At 42.0% G+C, this 22,482-nt stretch overlaps 1 protein-coding gene across 3 annotated transcripts in view; it reads right to left on the reverse strand.

The window, feature by feature from the left end:
• Positions 1 to 5,392: 5,392 nt before the first annotated feature.
• Positions 5,393 to 22,482, reverse strand: part of LOC129839883 (zinc finger protein 420-like) — a 148,959-nt gene continuing 131,869 nt past the window's right edge. The window contains exons 1-3 of one of the 3 annotated variants that reach the window (XM_055907587.1): positions 15,924 to 16,312; positions 15,670 to 15,871; positions 5,393 to 9,225 (exon numbers count right to left, since the gene is read on the reverse strand). In XM_055907587.1, the coding sequence (XP_055763562.1) occupies positions 7,673 to 9,225; positions 15,670 to 15,871; positions 15,924 to 16,076 (1,908 nt within the window). In that variant the 5' untranslated portion in view covers positions 16,077 to 16,312 and the 3' untranslated portion in view covers positions 5,393 to 7,672. Of the gene's footprint in view, positions 9,226 to 15,669; positions 16,313 to 22,482 lie in introns of those variants that run through there. The other 2 variants (XM_055907589.1, XM_055907588.1) reach the window with 2 other exon arrangements.

The following is a 22,482-nucleotide window of genomic DNA, read 5'->3' on the forward strand; positions in this document are numbered from 1 at the left end:
AATACAAGTAATATGATTATTGTGGCAGATGTTTGTGTATATAGTACATTTTACGTTTAGGTTTCTGCATTTGGACTATTGATTTCGACACGTTTAACCTCTAACTCCTCACAAACCCGGATCCGGGAGCACCCCCATCACAAAAGCTGACTAGCATAGCCGAGCCTAAAGTTACAGGGATATCATAAAATAAAATGTTCATGAAATCACAAGTCCAAGACACCAAATGAAAGATACAGATCTTGTGATTCAAGCCATCATCTCTGATTTTTAAAATGTTTTACAGGGAAGACACAATATGTAAATCTATTACCTAACCACGTTAACAAAAGACAACACTTTTCTTACTCCACCATTTTCTTACTGCATCAGTAGCTATCACAAATTCGACCAAATGAAGATATAAATAGCCACTAACCAAGAAACAACCTCATCAGATGACAGTCTGATAACATATTTATTGTATAGCATAAGTTTTGTTAGAAAAATGTGCATATTTCAGGTATAAATCATAGTTTACAATTGCAGCCCCCATCGCAACTCTCACTAAAATGACTAGAATAACTACAGAGACCATCGTGTATTAGCTAATTACTCATCATAAAACATTTCTTAAAAATACACAGCGTACAGCAGATGAAAGACACAGATCTTGTGAATATTGCCAATATTTCAGATTTTCTAAGTGTTTTACATCGAAAACACAATATAGCGTTATCTTAGCTTACTACAATAGTCAGTCACACAGCAGCATTGATTCAAGGCAAAAATAGCAATAACGTTATAAACCACCAAACGCTATTAATTTTTTCACTAACCTTCTCAGAATTCTTCAGATGACAGTCCTGTAACATCATATTACACAATTCATATAGAGTTGGTTCGAAAATGTGCATATTTAGCCGCACAATTCGTGGTTACACAACGTGATTAGTGGGCAGAAAATCAAGCAATCTGTCCTGCGCCATCTTGGAAAGGCACCTATTCTTATCGAAAGCTATTCATAAACTTGACAAAACAGACAGCTGATGATATTTAATTCACTTAGCTATCTATCTATACAGACTGGTTACCTATTTAGATGTGATATGAGAGTATTGTGTGAAATTATTTTGATGTTAAAGTATTTTAAATTATTTTGATGTGATATGAAAGTATTGTGTGAAATAATTGTTATGTGATATGAAAGTATTATGTGAAATTATTTTGAGGAGTACAGTGTACAGTGTAGCTTCAGCCATTCCTACAGAACAACATTAAAGTGTAGAACCCCTTTACTGCATATTGGTTCAACAGAGACGGTACTTACTTGTGTTAAACGGATCTCCAACCTCCTCTTCTTCCTCCAATGTGACAGTAATCTCCCCCTCCTCCCCTTTCACTCCAAAAACTGCATCTTCCTCTTCTTTCACTGTAACGTCTTTCTCTTCTTCTTTCACGGTAACAGCCTCACCCTCTACGTGTTTTAATATTGTAACAGCCTCATCTTCGACCTCCTCTTTCACTCCAAAAATCGCATCCTCCTCTTTCACTCTGAACGCGTCTTCCTCTTCTTTCACTGAAACGTCTTTCTCTTCTTCTTTCACGGTAACAGCCTCACCCTCTACTTCGTTTTTGTATTGAAACAGTCTCCTCTTCGTCCTCTTTCACGAAAGCTTATTTCTCCGTCCAGCAGACCTCATCCTCTTCTTTAGCAGGAGGAGAGTAGCTTAGTGAACTCATGGTCGGAGATGTTAGCTAGCTGGCATTAGCGACTAACCTAGTTCAAAGCTAACTTAGCAAACAAGCTAGCTGACAAACAACGTAAATATATAATTAAATGGGCCAACAAGTACATACAACAGAAGTGTGTTTCAAACACATCGACTAATATACACCAAAACAGTGTAAAGAGCTTGAATATTGTAGCTGTGTTTGCTAGAAAGCTCCCGAGGTGTCTGACTAGCTGTTGTTGGTGAAGAAGCGTCCCGTCCACTAGATTATACGTCACACTGGCACCATCGCCTGAACCTGAAAGACGCACATCGCCATCTGATGACTGGAGTGGGAAACGCAGTTGAGGAACCAAACGTTTATTTTTCATTTATTTCATAAAAGTTTAATATTATATTATGCCGTTCAAAGAGAAGCATGTGTTGATTGATTCGTGTTTAATGAGTGAGAGTTTAAAACAAACTTTACACCCACTACATATTTGCATTGAACCATACTTCTGACATGGATCATTTTGACCCCAGAGGCATATCTTTGATCATAGCCAAAATGTGGGTTATTCAATTCCTCCAATTTTTCATGACTTTGTCAATCAACTTGTTCTTATTAAATCTAAATCATGGTTTAGTGTTTCTGTATCAATATGGACTTTTAACAAATTCAAATCCTTTGGAGTCATTTTGACCCCAGCCAAAAGCACCTTTGATAAATAGGACGTTTATTGACAATCAAAATCAAATCACATTTTATTGGTCACATACACGTGTTTAGCAGATGTTATTGGGGGTGTAGTGAAATGCTTGTGGTTCTAGCTCCGACAGTGCCGTAATATCTAACAAGTAATTTCTAATAATTTCACAACATATACCCAATACACACACATCTAAGTATTTGAATCTAGGTTTCTCTGTAGACATGATTCATCCCACCAGAGGGTGGAGGGGCACCTGTATCAGTGGTTTTGACCAGATAGACACCTGCAGACACACAGTATAGTGCCTCCCATGTACTCTCCTATGATTGGACATTTCTATACCACGTATCACGTGACTGTGTACAAAACTGCCAATGGTAGAAAACTCTGCCAGCGGTAGAAAACTCTGCCAGTGGTATACAGTGCATTCGTTAAGTATTCAGACCCCTTCACTTTTTCCACATTCAGTTACTTTACAGCCTTATTCTAAAATGGAATATTTTCCCCCTCATCAATCTACACACAATACCCCATAATGACATCACAATACCACATAATGACAAACCAAAAACAGGTTTGTAAACATTCTTGCAAATGTATTTACTTAAGTATTCAGACCCTTTGCTATGAGACTCGAAATGGAGCTCAGATGCATCCTGATTCCATTGATCATCCTTGAGATGTTTCTCCAGCTTGATTGGAGTCCACTTGTGGTAAATTCATTTGATTAGACATGATTTGGAGAGGCACACACCTGTCTATATAAAGTCCCACAGTTTACAGTGCATGTGTCGTGGTAATTTCCTGTATTACTCAATAAAGAGAGAGAGAGAGCCAACCACACACAAGTCAGAGTTAAATTATATATTCCATCTTTAATATATATACAAGCTTCACCAAAGCCCTTTTTTGACTATCAGATCAATTCAGTGTCTATAAATGAATTCTCTGAGAGTGCTTACAAAACAATTCTTAGTTTCATTTATAGCCAAGATACACCCCTCTCAACTTACAAAGAATCCTTTACCCGAAAGAGGAGTATCCTATCGCTAGACAGCATCAGCTATAAATCATCGTTCAGTTTGATCTCCCAAGACAAGGTTTAAATCTCATGCTTGATACTTCACTGTCTACCAAAACATTACCTCATCCAATGGCATATATCAATTGTCATTTCTAGATATTCCCAAACCTGGACAAACTCAAAATCAGACAGGGAGCCTCTTAGGTCAAATACTAGGTCAAGATAAGGGCAACCTCAGAGGGGAAATACAATGGTTCCAAACACTGCCAAACTCCTTCCCCCTATGAGAAAAGTAGGGAGTGACTGGCGTACAGACATTGTATGAGATAACTAACTGGTTCCCCAATTAATAACTCCATCCCGTCACATGGTTTAGGAATAGTTACAGACACGTTCCCATAAGAAAACAACGTTCCCATAAGAAAACAACTGTCCTCCTCCCCTTCTGATATTCTACTTAGCACCAAATGGTTTAACATATACATTGACTTATGAAGACAAACCTGACCTCTCCCCTCTCTGGTACCAAGTTACCAATCCCTAGCTCAGAAGATTCTAATGACAAGTATCTCACAAGCAAAAACCAAGCCATGAGGTCAAAGGAATTGTCCGTAGAGCTCTGAGACAGAGCCCAAGTTACTAATCCCTAGCTCAGAAGATTCTAATGACAAGTATCTCACAAGCATATGATGAAAATAACATCTTATCTATCTATGTTACCTAGCTAAATCTGATTCTGCCACGACACATGTCAGAGCAAAAACCAAGCCATGAGGTCAAAGGAATTGTCCGTAGAGCTCTGAGACAAGAATGTGTTGAGGCACAGATCTGGAGAAAAGGTACCAAAAAATGTATGCAGCATTGAAGGTCCCCAAGAACACAGTGTCTGCCCTCATTCTTAAATGGAATAAGTTAGGAACCACCATTACTCTTCCTAGAGCTGGCCGCCCGGCCAAACGGAGAAATCGGGGGAGAAGGGCCTTGGTCAAGGAGGTGACCAAAAACTCGATGGTCACTCTGACAGAGCTCCAGAGTTCCTCTGTGGAGATGGGAGAACCTTCCAGAAGGACAATCATCTCTGCAGCACTCTAACAAATCAGGCCTTTATGGTAGAGACCAGACGGAAGCTACGCCTCAGTAAAATGCACATGACAGCTCGCTTGGAGTTTGCCAAAAGGCACCTAAAGGACTCTAACCATGAGAAACAAGATTCTCTGGTCTGATTAAACCAACTCTTTGGCCTGAATGTCATGTGTCATGTCTGGAGAAAATCGGTACCATCCCGGTGAAGCGGTGGTCATGGCAACATCATGCTGTGGAGATGTTTTTCAGCAGCAGTGCAAATTGTCCGCTGGTTTTGGTGTAATTGATCACCCATTTTGTCAGTAGGAAAATTAATTTCCCCTCAGGCACACACATTAGTTGATTGTTATTATGAAGGTCATTTGTATAGAATGTACTTTTCCCCACTCATTCACCCCATCTCTTTACATTGCTTATTTATATGTGGTGACCTGACTGCATCCAGACTGTCAAAGGCCCATCCTGGTAGATCTGAACCTAATGCAGCTTGGAGTGATCAGATGGCAGAAGTCACATTTAGGTGCCAGGTGTAACTGAGTCCACAGATGCTCCATATCCATTACTTTGAGTGTTTTATGTAATATGACTAAATATGTTTCTTTCTGTGTTGCATGGGCAGTCAAGAAATGGAACGACAAGGCCACAGTTCGAACGTGACATAAGCAGAGCTGTGGGAGACCACCTCACGCCCCTGGTAGAGCCGCGGGTGGTGTGTACCACTCCACCAGCAGAGCTGTGGGAGACCACCTCAAGCCCCTGGTAGAGCCGGGGGTAGTGTTTACTACTCCACCACGCCTTCAGCAGGCTGGAACAGTGGGATTGCTACTGTTTTTCATACTAAGATGGAGGGTCTGTTGATTGATCAGTCATTGGGTTCATTTGTTGAAATCAAATCAAGCTTTATTTATACAGCACATTTCAGACATGGATGCAACACAATGGCTTCACAGGAGAAAACAATGAAAATAAACAGGAATATTTAGTACACAAAAATAACAGGATAAAAAAAACAGAAGATTATCAACTGAAACACCAATGAGCATTCTAATGAAATGCCATTGATTAAAACTCTAATTGGATGCAATATCCAACCCAAAATATGAGCTTGTTTTTTAGGAGGGGTTCTCAAAGACACTATGGGGGTGTCCACTGAACGTTGACTAGTAACAACAACTGGGACCTAAAAGACACCCACCATGAGACCCACTAAATCTGCCCAAGAAGAGGCAAACAAAAGAAAAACCCACACCAAACTTAAAGACAGGAAGCAAACCAAAAAGGTGGAGCAACTAAAGGTGTTGACTCTCCACATCTATCAAGACAACTGGCGCACTGGGCCAGACACTCTTAAATATAACCTGGACCAGCTCAGGTGAAACACCTTCCCACTAACGAGATGGACAAGCCAGCACAGGTGTAACACATACTGACTAACGAGGTGACACCAATCAGTGCGTTCTACATGTTAACGAGTTATACGTGCTAAAGTCCAACCTCAAAACATAAATGGAAAAACCAAAGACTAACTAACACCTTAAGAGTTTGCTCACCAACAACAGAAAACAACTTCCATTTCACATTATAATCAACTACAATGCTTCACCATCACCAATATAAACATGGTGTCTGTCTACTGGCAAAGAGCTATACGTGCTACCGAGCTATACATGCTGACGAGCTATACGTCCTGACGAGCTATACGTCCTGATGAGCTATACGTGCTGACGAGCTATACGTGCTAACGAGCTATAGGTGCTGACGAGCTATACGTGCTGACGAGCTAACGAGCTATACGTGCTGACGAGCTATACGTGCTAACGAGCTATAGGTGCTGACGAGCTATAGGTGCTGACGAGCTGTACGTGTTGACGAGCTATACGTGCTGACGAGCTATACGTGCTGACGAGCTATACGTCCTGACGAGCTATACGTGCTACGAGCTATACGTGCTACGAGCTATACGTGCTACGAGCTATACGTGCTAAAGTCCAACCTTGAAACATAAATGGAAAGCCCAAAGACTGTAACACCTTCCCCTTAGGACAACAAATATATTTTATATTTATGATTCAATTTATTAGGATTGTTAATAAAATTGATTATAGACCGATTTATTATACTGCGTCCATGTGTATAAGCTGCAAGTACGTTGAAATGAAATAGTTTTCTTTTATACTTTCAACTAAAACCAAACTTATATTGTACGACGGTCATAGTCTTATTTTCAACGACATTTTGCTAGGTGGGATATCCCCAATGTCACAGTTTAAACGTGTCCAAATCAATAGTCCAAATGCAGAAACAGTTTGTGATAAATTGAAAACCTAAACATAAAATGTACTATATACACAAACATCTGCCACAATAATCATATTACTTAAACAAGCACCTTATAAACTGCATAAGCACCAGAAACGCTGTTGTTTTGACAAGTAGCAATAAATCACTGATATTGATTAGGGGGGAAATCAGGTTGTACGTGCTGTTGAAACTAACACAACTAAAAAAACACATGGAAATGGGAGATATATTTTACCTCACTAGTTAGAGGACAACCTGCAGAAGACAGTCAGCTACATTTTGGAGTGATGCATGTAAATGTAGGGGTCGCTAAACAAAGGAACGCAACACTTATTTGTCATAACTCATCGATATCATGTTGAAATCAATTGTGTGACAGAAGGGAGATGAGGTTGCACGTCCTGTTAAAACTAACAGCTCAAAAACCACACGGAATCTGGGAATAATGTGTACATCCCTGGTTAGAGGACAATTTGTAGAAAATAGATCGCTACATTTTGAAGTGTTGCATTTTGATTTAAGTGGGTCACCAACGTGGGAAGTGTAACACAACTCTTTTTGTGTTAGTCACTTTTTGTTAAATCACAAAAATAGTACTCTTTCAATTCATAGCCTGGATTTTCCCCCTGAGGCTAATATCCATATCATGTTGAAATCAATAGAACAGGGGACAAACGTTTAGGGTTCTACATTGTGACATCATTAGAATACTCCAACTACAATGTTAAAACATTCTACATTGTCACATCATTAAAATACTCCTACTACAATGTTAAAACATTCTACATTGTGACATCATTAAAATACTCCTACTACAATGTTAAAACATTCTACATTGTGACATTATTTCATTGATATCATGAAACAACTCCATGTATTTTCTGAGGTTTAATCAGAGATCTTTTATCAGTGTACCTCTTCCCACATTGATCACAGCTATGAGGTTTCTCTCCCGTGTGTATTCTCTGGTGTACAGTCAGAGAGCTAGATGTAGTAAAACTCTTCCCACATTGACCACAGGTATAAGGTTTATCTCCTGTGTGTGTTCTCTGGTGTACAGTCAGAATGCTAGATGTAGTAAAACTCTTCCCACATTGACCACAGGTATAAGATTTATCTCCTGTGTGTATTCTCTGGTGTGATGTCAGCTGGCCAGATCGACCAAAACTCTTTCCACATTGAGCACAGCTATAAGATTTCTCTCCTGTGTGTATTCTCTGGTGTGATGTCAGCTGGCCAGATCGACCAAAACTCTTTCCACATTGATCACAGCTATAAGGTTTCTCTCCTGTGTGTATTCTATGGTGTAGAGTCAGAGTGCTAGATGCAGCAAAACTCTTCCCACATTGATCACAGCTATAAGGTTTCTCTCCTATGTGTGTTCTCTGGTGTAGAGTCAGTTGGGCAGATGTAGTAAAACTCTTCCCACATTGATAGCAGCTATAAGGTTTCTCTCCTGTGTGTGTTCTCTGGTGTAGAGTCAGTTGGGCAGATGTAGTAAAACTCTTCCCACATTGACCACAGCTATAAGGTTTCTCTCCTGTGTGTATTCTCTGGTGTAGAGTCAGTTGGGCAGATGTAGTAAAACTCTTCCCACATTGATAGCAGCTATAAGGTTTCTCTCCTGTGTGTGTTCTCTGGTGTAGAGTCAGTTGGGCAGATGTAGTAAAACTCTTCCCACATTGACCACAGCTATAAGGTTTCTCTCCTGTGTGTATTCTCTGGTGTACAATAAGATGGCTAGATGTATCAAAACTCTTCCCACATTGAGTACAGCTATAAGATTTCTCTCCTGTGTGTGTTCTCTTGTGTGACATCAAGCTGCTTAGATGAATAAAACTCTTCACACATTCATTACAGCTATATGGTTTCTCTCCTGTGTGTGTTCTCTGGTGTGATATCAGGTTGCTTAGCTGAGTAAAACTCTTACCACATTGAGTACAGCTATAAGATTTCTCTCCTGTGTGTATTCTTTGGTGTAGAGTCAGAGTGCTAGATTGACCAAAACTCTTCCCACATTGACCACAGCTATATGGTTTCTCTCCTGTGTGTGTTCTCTGGTGTGATATAAGGTTGCTTAGCTGAGTAAAACTCTTACCACATTGAGTACAGCTATACGATTTCTCTCCTGTGTGTGTTCTCTGGTGTGTTATCAGGCTGGTTGAATGAGTAAAACTCTTCCCACATTGACAGCTATAAGGTTTCTCTACTGTGTGGATTTTCTGATGAATTGTAATGCCTGCTGAGGTGAATCTCTTCCCACAATCAGAGCAGCAGTGAGATTTCTTCCCTGTGGATCTCTGCTGGTGTTTCTTGAAGTGTTCTGATGTGGAGAGACTCTTCTCTGCCTCGTCAGCATCATGAGGTTGTTGAGGCTCCCCAGAGGACCCACGGTAGTCCCGTCTCTCTCCTATGTGAACAACAAAGTCAGACAGAAGGTTAAAGGCCCACAACAGGGGAAATCCACTGTAAAAGGTGATGCCAACAGCGTAGCCATGATGTTGTACAATAATTGACGTCTGTAATGAATGTAATGATTTGACATTTGTCTTAAAAGGAGCAAGAATAGTCATATATTGTCTTGTTTTCACATTAGTAGTAACACCTAAGATTGTAGACTAGAAATAAGTTATTCATGTTGTTGAAACTCTAAGCAGTGAGCCAGACGACTTTTGGTCTCCAATATAGGCCCCTTTCCGTGTTGCTAAAATTGCGGCACGAGGGCGATGCAAATGCAATTTGATTGTAGAAACTCCTCCCTACTAATGAGGAAACCACTAATTATGGACGTAGTATATCTGCCTGGAGCAAAAATGGTGAGCAAAGATTTTAGTTTTTCACAATGTATTCTCAATGTGAATGGGGGAAAACTCAGGGGAGTAACCTCCATTTCCAGGTTGATTATGAGTACATTTCACACTACTTTGGATTATAATTGTAAGGCTCGTTTGAATGTCCTGCTTAATATTAATACTCTTTCTTACAAGATGGCATCTCATATGTATATACTATATTCTATCCTATTCTACTGTATCTTAGTCTATGTATTACTCATCTCATATGTATATACTATATTATATCCTATTCTACTGTATCTTAGTCAATGTCAAAAAAGATTCTTCCCAAGATGGCATAGCAGTTCAGAAGTCATTTTGTCCTAGTATTGTCGTGTCCTGTATATATATATATATATATATATATATATATATTTACACCTTTCTTCGCATATCTTTTATATATTTTATTAGAACTCAACTACAAAAAGCTTTCCTGCAACCCGCCTCACCAATTACACAAAAAAAAGTATTATTTACCTCAAATCTGAAAATCCACAATAGAAGCTAGCCAGAAGCTAACCAGAAGCTAGCCAGAAACTAGCCAGAAGCTAACCAGAAACTAGCCAGAAGCTAACCTGAAGCTACCCAGAAGTTAGCCGGTTTACTGGCTAACGTTAGTATTTCAGCTACCCACGTTTTGTGGTCATCAGCTATTCCTTTAGCTCGATAATCTATCGGCACTTTTGTACAACGCGACTCAGACCAGAACATACCGGACCGATTTTCTCAATATCCCCGGATTTCAACCGCAAGCTCTGGACATTTACACCTTGATTTCGCAGCTAGCTAGCTGCAAACCCTGTGACTATTGGCTTACGTCGATCCCGGAGCAAACTTAAATTATTCCGGAGCTAGCCAGCTGAAGAGTTCCATCAGCCATTCCCGGGCTACAATCACCTATCCGGACCCCTTTTTTTTTACTACAAATGCGGAGCCCCACCAGGCCTTCACGACTGACTACCGACGTTATCTGCCCGAGGGAGTTATCCAACTGGCACCTCCATCGCAACGTTACCTGAACGCTCATCTGGGGCCCGCTAATTGTTAGCTGTCTTATCGGCTGCTATCTGAATAAGTATATCGGACAATTTTTCTTGGGTGACTATATCTATTTTGCCAATCGGATTGATCCCCTCTACCACACGGAACCCCACTAATCTACCGACGGAAACGCACGAGGTGACTAAAAATAGACCTCCATCCTATGCTATCTTGCTACCGATAGCCAGCTACCCGGCCAGCTGTCTGGATCGCCGTGACCCCAACCAACCTCTACTCACTGGACCCTTATGATCACTCGATTAGGCATGCCTCTCCTTAATGTAAATATGCCTTGTCCATTGCTGTTCTGGTTAGTGTTTATTGGCTTATTTCACTGTAGAGCCTCTAGCCCTGCTCACTATACCATATCCAACCTTTCAGTTCCACCACCCACATATGCGATGACATCACCTGGTTTCAATGATGTTTCTAGAGACAATATCTCTCTCATCATCACTCAATACCTAGGTTTACCTCCACTGTATTCACATCCTACCATACCTTTGTCTGTACATTATTCCTTGAAGCTATTTTATCGCCCCCAGAAACTTCCTTTTACTCTCTGTTCTAGATGACCAATTCTCATAGCTTTTAACCGTACCCTTATCCTACTCCTCCTCTGTTCCTCTGGTGATGTAGAGGTGAACCCAGGCCCTGCAGTACCTAGCTCCACTCCTATTCCCCAGGCGCTCTCTTTTGATGACTTCTGTAACCGTAATAGCCTTGGTTTCATGCATGTTAACATTAGAAGCCTCCTCCCTAAGTTTGTTTTGTTCACTGCTTTAGCACACTCTGCCAACCCGGATGTTTTAGCCGTGTCTGAATCCTGGCTTAGGAAGACCACCAAAAATTCGGACATTTTCATCCCTAACTACAAGATTTTCAGACAAGATAGAACGGCCAAAGGGGGCGGTGTTGCAATCTACTGCAAAGATTGCCTGCAGAGTTCTGTTTTACTATCCAGGTCTGTTCCCAAACAATTTGAACTTCTACTTTTAAAAATCCACCTCTCTAAAAACAAGTCTCTCACCGTTGCCGCCTGCTATAGACCACCCTCTGCCCCCAGCTGTGCTCTGGATATCATATGTGAACTGATTGCCCCCCATCTATCTTCAGAGCTCGTGCTGCTAGGCGACCTAAATTGGAACATGCTTAACACCCCAGCCATCCTACAATCTAAGCTTGATGCCCTCAATCTCACACAAATTATCAATGAACCTACCAGGTACCACCCCAATTCCGTAAACACGGGTACCCTCATAGATATCATCCTAACCAACTTGCCCTCTAAATACACCTCTGCTGTTTTCAACCAAGATCTCAGCGATCACTGCCTCATTGCCTGCATCCGTAATGGGGCAGCGGTCAAACGACCTCCACTCATCACTGTCAAACGCTCCCTGAAACACTTCAGCGAGCAGGCCTTTCTAATCGACCTGGCCGAGGTATCCTGGAAGGATATTGATCTCATCCCGTCAGTAGAGGATGCCTGGATATTTTTTTAAAATGCCTTCCTCACCATCTTGAATAAGCATGCCCCATTCAAGAAATTTAGAACCAGGAACAGATATAGCCCTTGGTTCTCTCCTGACCTGACTGCCCTTAACCAACAGAAAAACATCTTATGGCGTTCTGCATTAGCATCGAACAGCCCCCGTGATATGCAACTTTTCAGGGAAGCTAGAAACCAATATACACAGGCAGTTAGAAAAGCCAAGGCTAGCTTTTTTCAAGCAGAAATTTGCTTCCTGCAACACAAACTCAAAAAAGTTCTGGGACACTGTAAAGTCCATGGAGAATAAGAACAAGCTCTTCAACCGATCGTTGCCTGCACCTGCCCGCCTGTCCAACATCACTACTCTGGACGGCTCTGACTTAGAATATGTGGACAACTACAATTACCTGTTATAGACTGTTATAGACCACCCTCAGCTCCCAGCTGTGCCCTGGACACCATATGTGAATTGATTGCCGCCCCCCCATCTATCAGAACTGGTCGTCTAGTACGTTGGGAACAGAATAAAAAAGGATTTCTAGGCGTGGTAGGATAGATTCAAGGCATAATGTACAGACAGGGGTATGGTAGGGTGTGAGAACAGTGGAGGTAAACCTAGGCATTGAGTGACGATAAGAGAGGTTGCATCTCTGGAGGCACCAGTTATGCTAGGTGAGGTCACCGCATGTGTGGGAGGTGGGACAAAAGAGTTCTCTGAGGCATGTTGAGTGGGACTAGAACATGAAAACGGTTTTCCCAGCGTAACATAAGGAGCCACTAAATGATAAGTGGGTGGAGTGCATTTCAGAATACAAAAAAATTGTCCGACAGCAATATCCCGTATTTAAGTTGAAGTTCATCATATGACAAGCGTAACGTTATGACTATAACTACTGTTCCCTGAAGGAGGGAAACTAGGTACAACATACAATCAAATCCACGCCTTGCTGGAAGCCCCACCACCCACAGGTGATGAGAGGCTTGGATTTATTCTGCTCTTTAATACCGCTCTTCACCGACACAGGAAAGGGCGGGGACAAACAGGTGTTGTACCTAATTTCCCTCCTTCAGGGAAGTGCAATTATAATCAAAGTTACACTCCCTTTCAGTCATTCAACTTCGGTACAACATACTATGGGGAAATACAATCATTCCCGATGCCGACCCAAACGGATACTAAATGAAACAGCCCCCTGCAGACCACCCAGACCTGATCCTACAAGATCCGTCAGTTTTGTCAATTTATTCATTGCCTTTTGTTTGAAATAGTCTATCTATCTGTAGACTATTAGTCTACTACTGAAAACTTAAGTAGCCGAACGGCAGAATTTACGAAGTCCAGCAGCGGAGGGGCGAATCCCTCTGGTCGGGTTACGTTGACGACCGTCTCCCTCTGGTCGGGTTACGTTGACGACCGGCTCCCTCTGGTCGGGTTACGTTGACGACCGGCTCCCTCTGGTCGGGTTACGTTGACGACCGGCTCCCTCTGGTCGGGTTACGTTGACGACCGGCTCCCTCTGGTCGGGTTACGTTGACGACCGGCTCCCTCTGGACGGGTTACGTTGACGACCGGCTCCCTCTGGACGGGTTACGTTGACGACCGGCTCCCTCTGGTCGGGTTACGTTGACGACCGGCTCCCTCTGGTCGGGTTACGTTGACGACCGGCTCCCTCTGGTCGGGTTACGTTGACGACCGGCTCCCTCTGGTCGGGTTACGTTGACGACCGGCTCCCTCTGGTCGGGTTACGTTGACGACCGGCTCCCTCTGGTCGGGTTACGTTGACGACCGGCTCCCTCTGGTCGGGTTACGTTGACGACCGGCTCCCTCTAGTTATGACTCCGAGTCATTTGTGTGTCTTAATTATTTAATCAAACAGAATGCTTAAAGCATCATACAAGTTCAGTACATACAGATTTTATAAAAACACATGGGGCGATTGGTAGAAAGAACAGATGACTCTTGGTTGACCAAGATGTATTTTAGTTGGGGACAGCACTAGAACATGATTTTGGGGATCCCAGGTGGCGCAGCGGACACTGCATCTCAGTGCTTGAGGCGCCACTACAGACACCCTGGATCAAATCCAGACTGTATCACAACCGGCTGTGATTGGGAGTCCCATAGGGCGGCGCACAATTGGCCCAGCATCGTCCGGTGTAGGCAGTCATTGTAAATAAGAATTTGTTCTTAACTGACTTAACTGACTTAACTGAAATAAGGGTTACATTTAAATAAATATGGTCATGGTTTCATGATAAACCATTTTTTACAAATCCGTCAAGGCACCAACTTTGAGAAGGGTTTAAAACAAAGGTTTAAAACCAATTCATGAATGTAATTGCATCTAGGTATGTCTTGCCTTTAATGTAAAGGCATGAAAAAAAATTGGCTGAATATTATACAATGACTTATCAACAGCTCTAATAATTTGCCTCCACAGGAAATCTACACTGGCAATTCTAGAATATACTATATAGCCTAGAAACCTGGTTAAACTATTATTATGACGTCATGGATGAATTCTAGAATATACTATATAGCCTAGAAACCTGGTTCCACTATCATTATGACCTCATGGATGAATTCTAGAATATAATATATATCCTAGAAACCTGGTAAAACTATCATTATGACGTCATGGATGAATTCTAGAATATACTATATAGCCTAGAAACCTGGTTAAACTATCATTATGACATCATGGATGAATTCTAGAATATAATATATATCCTAGAAACCTGGTTAAACTATCATTATGATATCATGGATGGCCAGTCCTTGTATTCATAGTGTAGTGAATTCAGGGGGTTGCCCTGAGCTGGACTCAAACCTGGGTCCAGTGACCGTCAAGCCAACACCTTATAACTGTTACGCCAAGATGTCTGAACTTCTTGACGAGATCGCTAGGTGTTAGGTTACGGTTGATACAATAGCTTTCTCTATGAATTTGAGAGTGGTTATATTTCTCCAGCCCCCATCCCTCAGCTGTTTACCAAACCAAGTCTCTTGGCAGCCATTTTGTTGCTGTTTAAAAACTAGGTTGTCCCTTTAAAAAATACACACATCAATCAACCAATCTGCAGTTGAAACAATAACAAAACAGTCATTCCACCACTGTTTTGGTAATAAGATGATGATGGGCCTGGAGACATTTAACTACTCTCAAATTCATAGACAGACCTATGGATGCAAGTACTGACCATCCATGATATCAACATGATAGTTTTAACCATGTTGAGGCTGTTGATTTACATTGTTTCTAAACATTGGAGTAAAACAAGATTATTTTGGGTTCTGATGGGGTACAACAATTTAACTAAGCTCATGAGGCATGTGTTATATTCTCCAAGAATCAATGGCTATAAATAAATCATTTAAAAGTCAAAATATGGATGTAGCAATTGCAGATTTCCCTTTTAACACCAAACATCAGTTCAACAACTGCAGAGTTTGTACCTCTGTATTTAAGACAGTACTTACCAGTGGTAATCACGGCCCGGTTTCTCAAAACCATCTTATGGCTAAGTTCATCTTTAGAACCACTGGATGCCTTAAATTGCGTTTGGGAAATCGGGCCCAGATATCCAGTTTCCTCCTCCTCTTCTTCCGATGAGACCGTATTCTCCCCCTCCTCCGCTTTCACTTCAAAAACTGAATCCTCCTCATCTTTTACTGTAACCTCCTCCTCCTCCTCTAACTCTGAACGCGTCTTCCTCTTCTTTCACTGAAACGACTTTCTCTTCTTCTTTCCCTGTAACAACCTCACCCTCTACTTGTTTTTGTATTGTAACATCCTCTTCTTCCTCCTCCTCTTTGATGAGAGCTTCTTTCTCCGTCCAGCAGACCGTCTCTTCTTCAGCAGGAAGAGAGTAATTTAGTGAACTCATGGTCGGAGATGTTAGCTAGCTAGGTAACTAGGCTAATGCTAACTTAACCAGCCCGCCAGCTGAATAATAACAACACCGTAAACATGAAATGAAATAATATAACTTACTAACTAGACGACAGACGAGGGTTTAAAACACAGTGGCTAATATACACTATAGCGTCTAAAGAGCTTTATTGGTTCGTCTATCTTGTCTAGCAAGCTACCGAGGTGGCTGAATAACTGTTGCTGCTGCTCCGTCCACTAGATTATACGTCACACTAATAGCATTGCGTTCCGTCCACTAGATTATACGTCACGCTAACAGCATTGCCTTAAAATCGCACACCGCCATCTGCTGACTGGAGTGGGTAACGCTCAGTCTGAACCTCTGACTGCGATGGAGATGTGCGACTTTAAGACAATGACGCTAGTGTGACGTAACAATATATATTATAATGTTCAGACCAAAAGTTCGTGTAGGAAGCATGAGTTTTTACTCACCAGTGTAACAATACAGTGTGGTTAAAGACTTAGTAACTTAGTTGTGTTCACGATCTGGTTCCCTATAAACACAACCAGTTATGTTTTTGAATTATCACATATGTATTAATTTATTTCGGGATTCTGGGTAATCCACAGCAGATTTATGGAGAATTGCTGTGGGTGAGTTCAAAATGGAATAGTCCCGGAATAGAAATATATAAAGTTGACATTACATCATAAAATCCCCCTTTTAAATCATACTGTAGCGACCCGCACAGACAGCTCTGTGTTATGTGTTAGGAGGTAGGTGGTTGTGTTGTACTGACCAGTACCCAGTGTTCGCGGGGTCCGACATGTCAATCAACCTGCTATCTGCCAATCACGGGAATGCCTGGAATGTTCTGATGCCGGGCATCCTGGCGGTTGGCGGAGTGGCGTGGAGGGGGGTTGGGCAGGGGGATGGAGCATTGGAAGTTAAGACCAGGTTTAGCTATTGTTCTCTCTCTTACGTCTGGGCTTCACAAGAGAAGGTCACGATTGGCTTGTGGGTTATATTCCATTTATTTGGCGTGTGCTACGGCCCAAACAGTAGCCTGTGTAAAGTTGGTTTAATAAACCGTCGATTCGCAAACTCAAGCCTCTGTCTGGACAATTGTTCATTTATGATCTTGTCAGGTCATTACAATACATTAGCAATTTATGTTTTAGTAACTACTGTTGTTGGTTTGGCGTCAAATAAGCCTCTCTTTATATGTTACTTGCCAAATCTCAGTTTTCCATGTGGGTTTTATGCTAAAGTTCCCTCTTTCAAGTTGGTATCTAACTGGAAAATGCATCTTCTTTAGGAGTGCTGTTTTTACCCTGTCGACTACTGATCATTCATCCACACTGTGTGTCTCATCAATGCAGGTCATTTATGACAAATGTATAAAGTACATGTTTTATAAATTCATGAACACCAGCCAGTTTATCAGCCCGGTTTTGTTAGTTTAGGTGTATTATACTTCTTCGCCATCAGAAGGGGACATTGAGTAAATCTTCAGGTTAATTTGATATATTTTGATAGTAAAATGGATGACAGTTTATTCTGATGTAGTGAATATGAGACACATGGAAACAATTGATTCATGTATTATAGTAAATTAGGAATTAGTAGGAATTGTTAAATCCACTATATGATCACAATGACTTTGATAGACATTTCAATAGTTTTTTTATTAGTATATTATAGGTCAGATTAATAGAATTGCTGTGGGAGTGCTATTTATATCCCGTCACTACTGATCATTAATCCATACTGTGTGTGTCCCATCATTGCAGCTTCGGAAATAAATGAACTATCCATCCATTGCTCCTTCCTGTGTTGACTCACTGACTTGAGAGACCAGGAAGGTCACACTAGCTCGATAGGTTGATATCTAGCTCAAGCGTCACCTCATGCTTTTCATTAACTGTGTGGTTGTGTTATCTCGTGGGAACCCGTTAGCACGGTGGGCTCTGGTGCCTTCTTGCCGTGGGCTCAAAATGACAGAGGAAATCAACCTACTTGCTCCTTTTTGTTTTGTCAACTTTTCGATGGGGGATGTTATGTTTGATACCGGAGGTATCATTGAATTGAATTGAATCATTGCATTGAAAGCAGTAAACTTTTTTTTGTTGATGCCTGTATCACTTTATCAGCAGCACGTCATCAATGACGTCTGGAGATTCATTTCATCGAACAACCACCTGATTGGTTTGGTATTGGGCTGGTTCGACACTGCAGGCGACTGACTGATCTACAAATCACCTTACATCATAAATAACTACTCATTATTATTTATAAATCAGTCATCCAGTCACAATTCACCCACAATGCAGCATGGATTTGATGCTCTCAAACACGGCCAGTGGTTTGGTAAATGACATTAAGGCTATGCTGCTACGTGCTACGGTGTGGGATGTCATCTATAATAATGACATAAAGGCTATGCTGCTACGGTGTGGGACGTCATCTATAATAATGACATAAAGGCTATGCTGCTACGGTGTGGAGACTGGTATTCTGACTTGGGCTGGAGCAGACTGGGAGACTAGTATTCTGACCTGGACTGGAGCACACTGTGTTGGAGCAGACTGGGAGGCTGGTATTCTGACCTGTGCTGGAGCAGACTGGGAGGCTGGTATTCTGACCTGTGCTGGAGCAGACTGGGAGACTGGTATTCTGACCTGGGCTGGAGCAGACTGGGAGGCTGGTTTTCTGACCTGGGCTGGAGCACACTGTGATGGAGCAGACTGAGTGGCTGGTATTCTGACCTGTGCTGGAGCAGACTGGGAGGCTGGTATTCTGACCTGGGCTGGAGCACACTGTGCTGGAGCAGACTGGGAGACTGGTATTCTGACCTGTGCTGGAGCAGACTGGGAGACTGGTATTCTGACCTGGGCTGTAGCAGACTGGTAGGCTGGTATTCTGACCTGTGCTGGAGCAGACTGGGAGACTGGTATTCTGACCTGGGCTGGAGCAGACTGGTAGGCTGGTGCAGTGTCATCAGGCTGTGTGGTGGAGGCCATCCTGTTCTCGGGTTCTGCTTGTGTTATGCCAACCACCAGATCATTATAACCACCAGGTCATTATAACCACCAGGTCATTATAACATCCAGGTCATTAGAACCACCAGGTCATTAGAACCACCAGGTCATTAGAACCACCAGGTCATTATTACCACCAGGTCATTATAACCACCAGGTCATTATAACCACCAGGTCATTATTACCACCAGGTCATTATTACCACGAGGTCATTATTACCACCAGGTCATTATTACCACCAGGTCATTATAACCACCAGGTCAGGGAGAAGAGCCTCACTCTGACATCTGTCGAGTTGAAGTATCTGCTCTCCAGTTGAAATTTCAGCTCTGGTGCAGATGTGCCCATCTGCTCTCCAGGTGTAGACCCAGGGGGCCCATTTAGAACCTTTTTAGGACATTTCGAGATGACAGATGTTTGTGTTTGGTCTATTAATGTACCTGTGATTTGAAATTTTTATCATTTTTGCATTTTTGACAAAATTAGACTCCTTTTAAAGTGTCAGTTTTTCGCTCAGGTAGGGTATCAGCCTGATCTATTTAAAAACACTTTTTCCACATTTCATGATAGCAGTGTGTTCAGTTTGATCATTTCAAAGACAGCTGCATCTTCATTTTAATAATATTATTCATTTTTTTTTTTTTTTTCATTTTCATCATAAAAATTCCCTCGGCTGTTAACCTCAACTCCAGAGGTGTTCAAGGTGAGGGATCAGCCTGGATTATTTAAAAACACTTTTTCAACATTTCAAGATAGCAGTTAGTTTAGGTTGATGTAAATAAAGATAGCTGCATCTTTATTCTACTCATTTTCAAAAATATTTTTTTTACCAAAAATATGTGAAAATAAAGTTGCAGCTGTCTTTATTTACATCAAACTGGCGTAACTGCTATCTTGAAATGTTGAAAAAGTGTTTTTAAATAGGCATCCTATTTAATAACCTGTTAAGGCTAGGGGGTGCTGTTGTCACTATTTATGGAAATCGTGTAATTTTTGAAACGGCTTCCTACAAAATTCTTGATCGTACAATATGCATATTATTATTATTATTGGATAGAAAACAGTCTATAGTTTCTATAGGCGTTGAACTTTTGTCTTTAAGTGGAACAGAACTCATTCTACAGCAATTTCCCTGACATGGAGTCAGATTTCACACATTTTGGCCCCTGTTCTGGAGTCAGTTTTAAGGCCACTGTTATTCCTATGAGTATACGGACACTGCTTACGTCTTCCCCTGTATGCCTTTACGTGATGACGCTTTGAATGGTATCGATTGCCCAATCACAGCCACTATAAATGAAAAAACCCTGTAGGTAGGAACTCTTTTCTTGGTGCGTCATGCGCGCGGAGGATACCGACCTACTGTTTTTCCAAGCATTAGTGTAGCCAGTTATATTTCTCCGGTCATATTTTTACTCGTTATAGGAGTTAAAATAGGCATTTCCAAATTAGTTGAAAGGCTGAGGGAATCATCTCCAACCTCCTCTCAGGAGATGGCTCCCTCAGCCTTTCAACTAATTTTCAAATGATAGGATAATTATTTAAAAACACTTTTTCAACATTTAAACATAGCAGTTAGTTCTGGGCTGGAGCAGACTGGGAGACTTGTATTCTTACCTGGGCTGGAGCAGACTGGTAGACTGGTATTCTGACCTGGGCTGGAGCACACTGTGTTGGAGCAGACTGGGAGGCTGGTATTCTGACCTGTGCTGGAGCAGACTGGGAGGCTGGTATTCTGACCTGTGCTGGAGCAGACTGGGAGACTGGTATTCTGACCTGTAATGGAGCAGACTGGGAGACTGGTATTCTGACCTGGGCTGGAGCACACTGTGCTGGAGCAGACTGGGCGGCTGGTATTATGACCTGTGCTGGAGCAGACTGGGAGACTGGTATTCTGACCTGGGCTGGAGCAGACTGGGAGACTAGTATTCTGACCTGGACTGGAGCACACTGTGTTGGAGCAGACTGGGAGGCTGGTATTCTGACCTGTGCTGGAGCAGACTGGGAGGCTGGTATTCTGACCTGTGCTGGAGCAGACTGGGAGACTGGTATTCTGACCTGGGCTGGAGCAGACTGGGAGGCTGGTTTTCTGACCTGGGCTGGAGCACACTGTGCTGGAGCAGACTGGGAGACTGGTATTCTGACCTGGGCTGGAGCAGACTGGGAGGCTGGTTTTCTGACTTGGGCTGGAGCACACTGTGCTGGAGCAGACTGGGAGACTGGTATTCTGACCTGTGCTGGAGCAGACTGGGAGACTGGTATTCTGACCTGGGCTGGAGCAGACTGGTAGGCTGGTGCAGTGTCATCAGGCTGTGTGGTGGAGGCCATCCTGTTCTCGGGATCTGCTTGCGTTATGCCAACCACCAGATCATTATAACCACCAGGTCATTATTACCACCAGGTCATTATAAACACCAGGTCATTATTACCACCAGGTCATTATAACCACCAGGTCATTATTACCACCAGGTCATTATAACCACCAGGTCATTATTACCACCAGGTAATTATAACCACCAGGTCATTAGAACCACCAGGTCATTAGAACCACCAGGTCATTAGAACCACCAGGTCATTATTACCACCAGGTCATTAGAACCACCAGGTCATTAGAACCACCAGGTCATTATTACCACCAGGTCATTATTACCACCAGGTCATTAGAACCACCAGGTCATTATAACCACCAGGTCATTATAACCACCAGGTCATTAGAACCACCAGGTCATTATTACCACCAGGTCATTATAACCACCAGGTCATTATAACCACCAGGTCATTATTACCACGAGGTCATTATTACCACCAGGTCATTATTACCACCAGGTCATTATAACCACCAGGTCAGGGAGAAGAGCCTCACTCTGACATCTGTCGAGTTGAAGTATCTGCTCTCCAGTTGAAATTTCAGCTCTGGTGCAGATGTGCCCATCTGCTCTCCAGGTGTAGACCCAGGGGGCCCATTTAGAACCTTTTTAGGACATTTCGAGATGACAGATGTTTGTGTTTGGTCTATTAATGTACCTGTGATTTGAAATTTTTATCATTTTTGCATTTTTGACAAAATTAGACTCCTTTTAAAGTGTCAGTTTTTCGCTCAGGTAGGGTATCAGCCTGATCTATTTAAAAACACTTTTTCCACATTTCATGATAGCAGTGTGTTCAGTTTGATCATTTCAAAGACAGCTGCATCTTCATTTTAATAATATTATTCATTATTTTTTTTTTTTTCATTTTCATCATAAAAATTCCCTCGGCTGTTAACCTCAACTCCAGAGGTGTTCAAGGTGAGGGATCAGCCTGGATTATTTAAAAACACTTTTTCAACATTTCAAGATAGCAGTTAGTTTAGGTTGATGTAAATAAAGATAGCT

Source organism: Salvelinus fontinalis, chromosome 40, assembly GCF_029448725.1.
Source record: "Salvelinus fontinalis isolate EN_2023a chromosome 40, ASM2944872v1, whole genome shotgun sequence".
Classification (NCBI taxonomy): Eukaryota; Metazoa; Chordata; class Actinopteri; order Salmoniformes; family Salmonidae; genus Salvelinus; species Salvelinus fontinalis.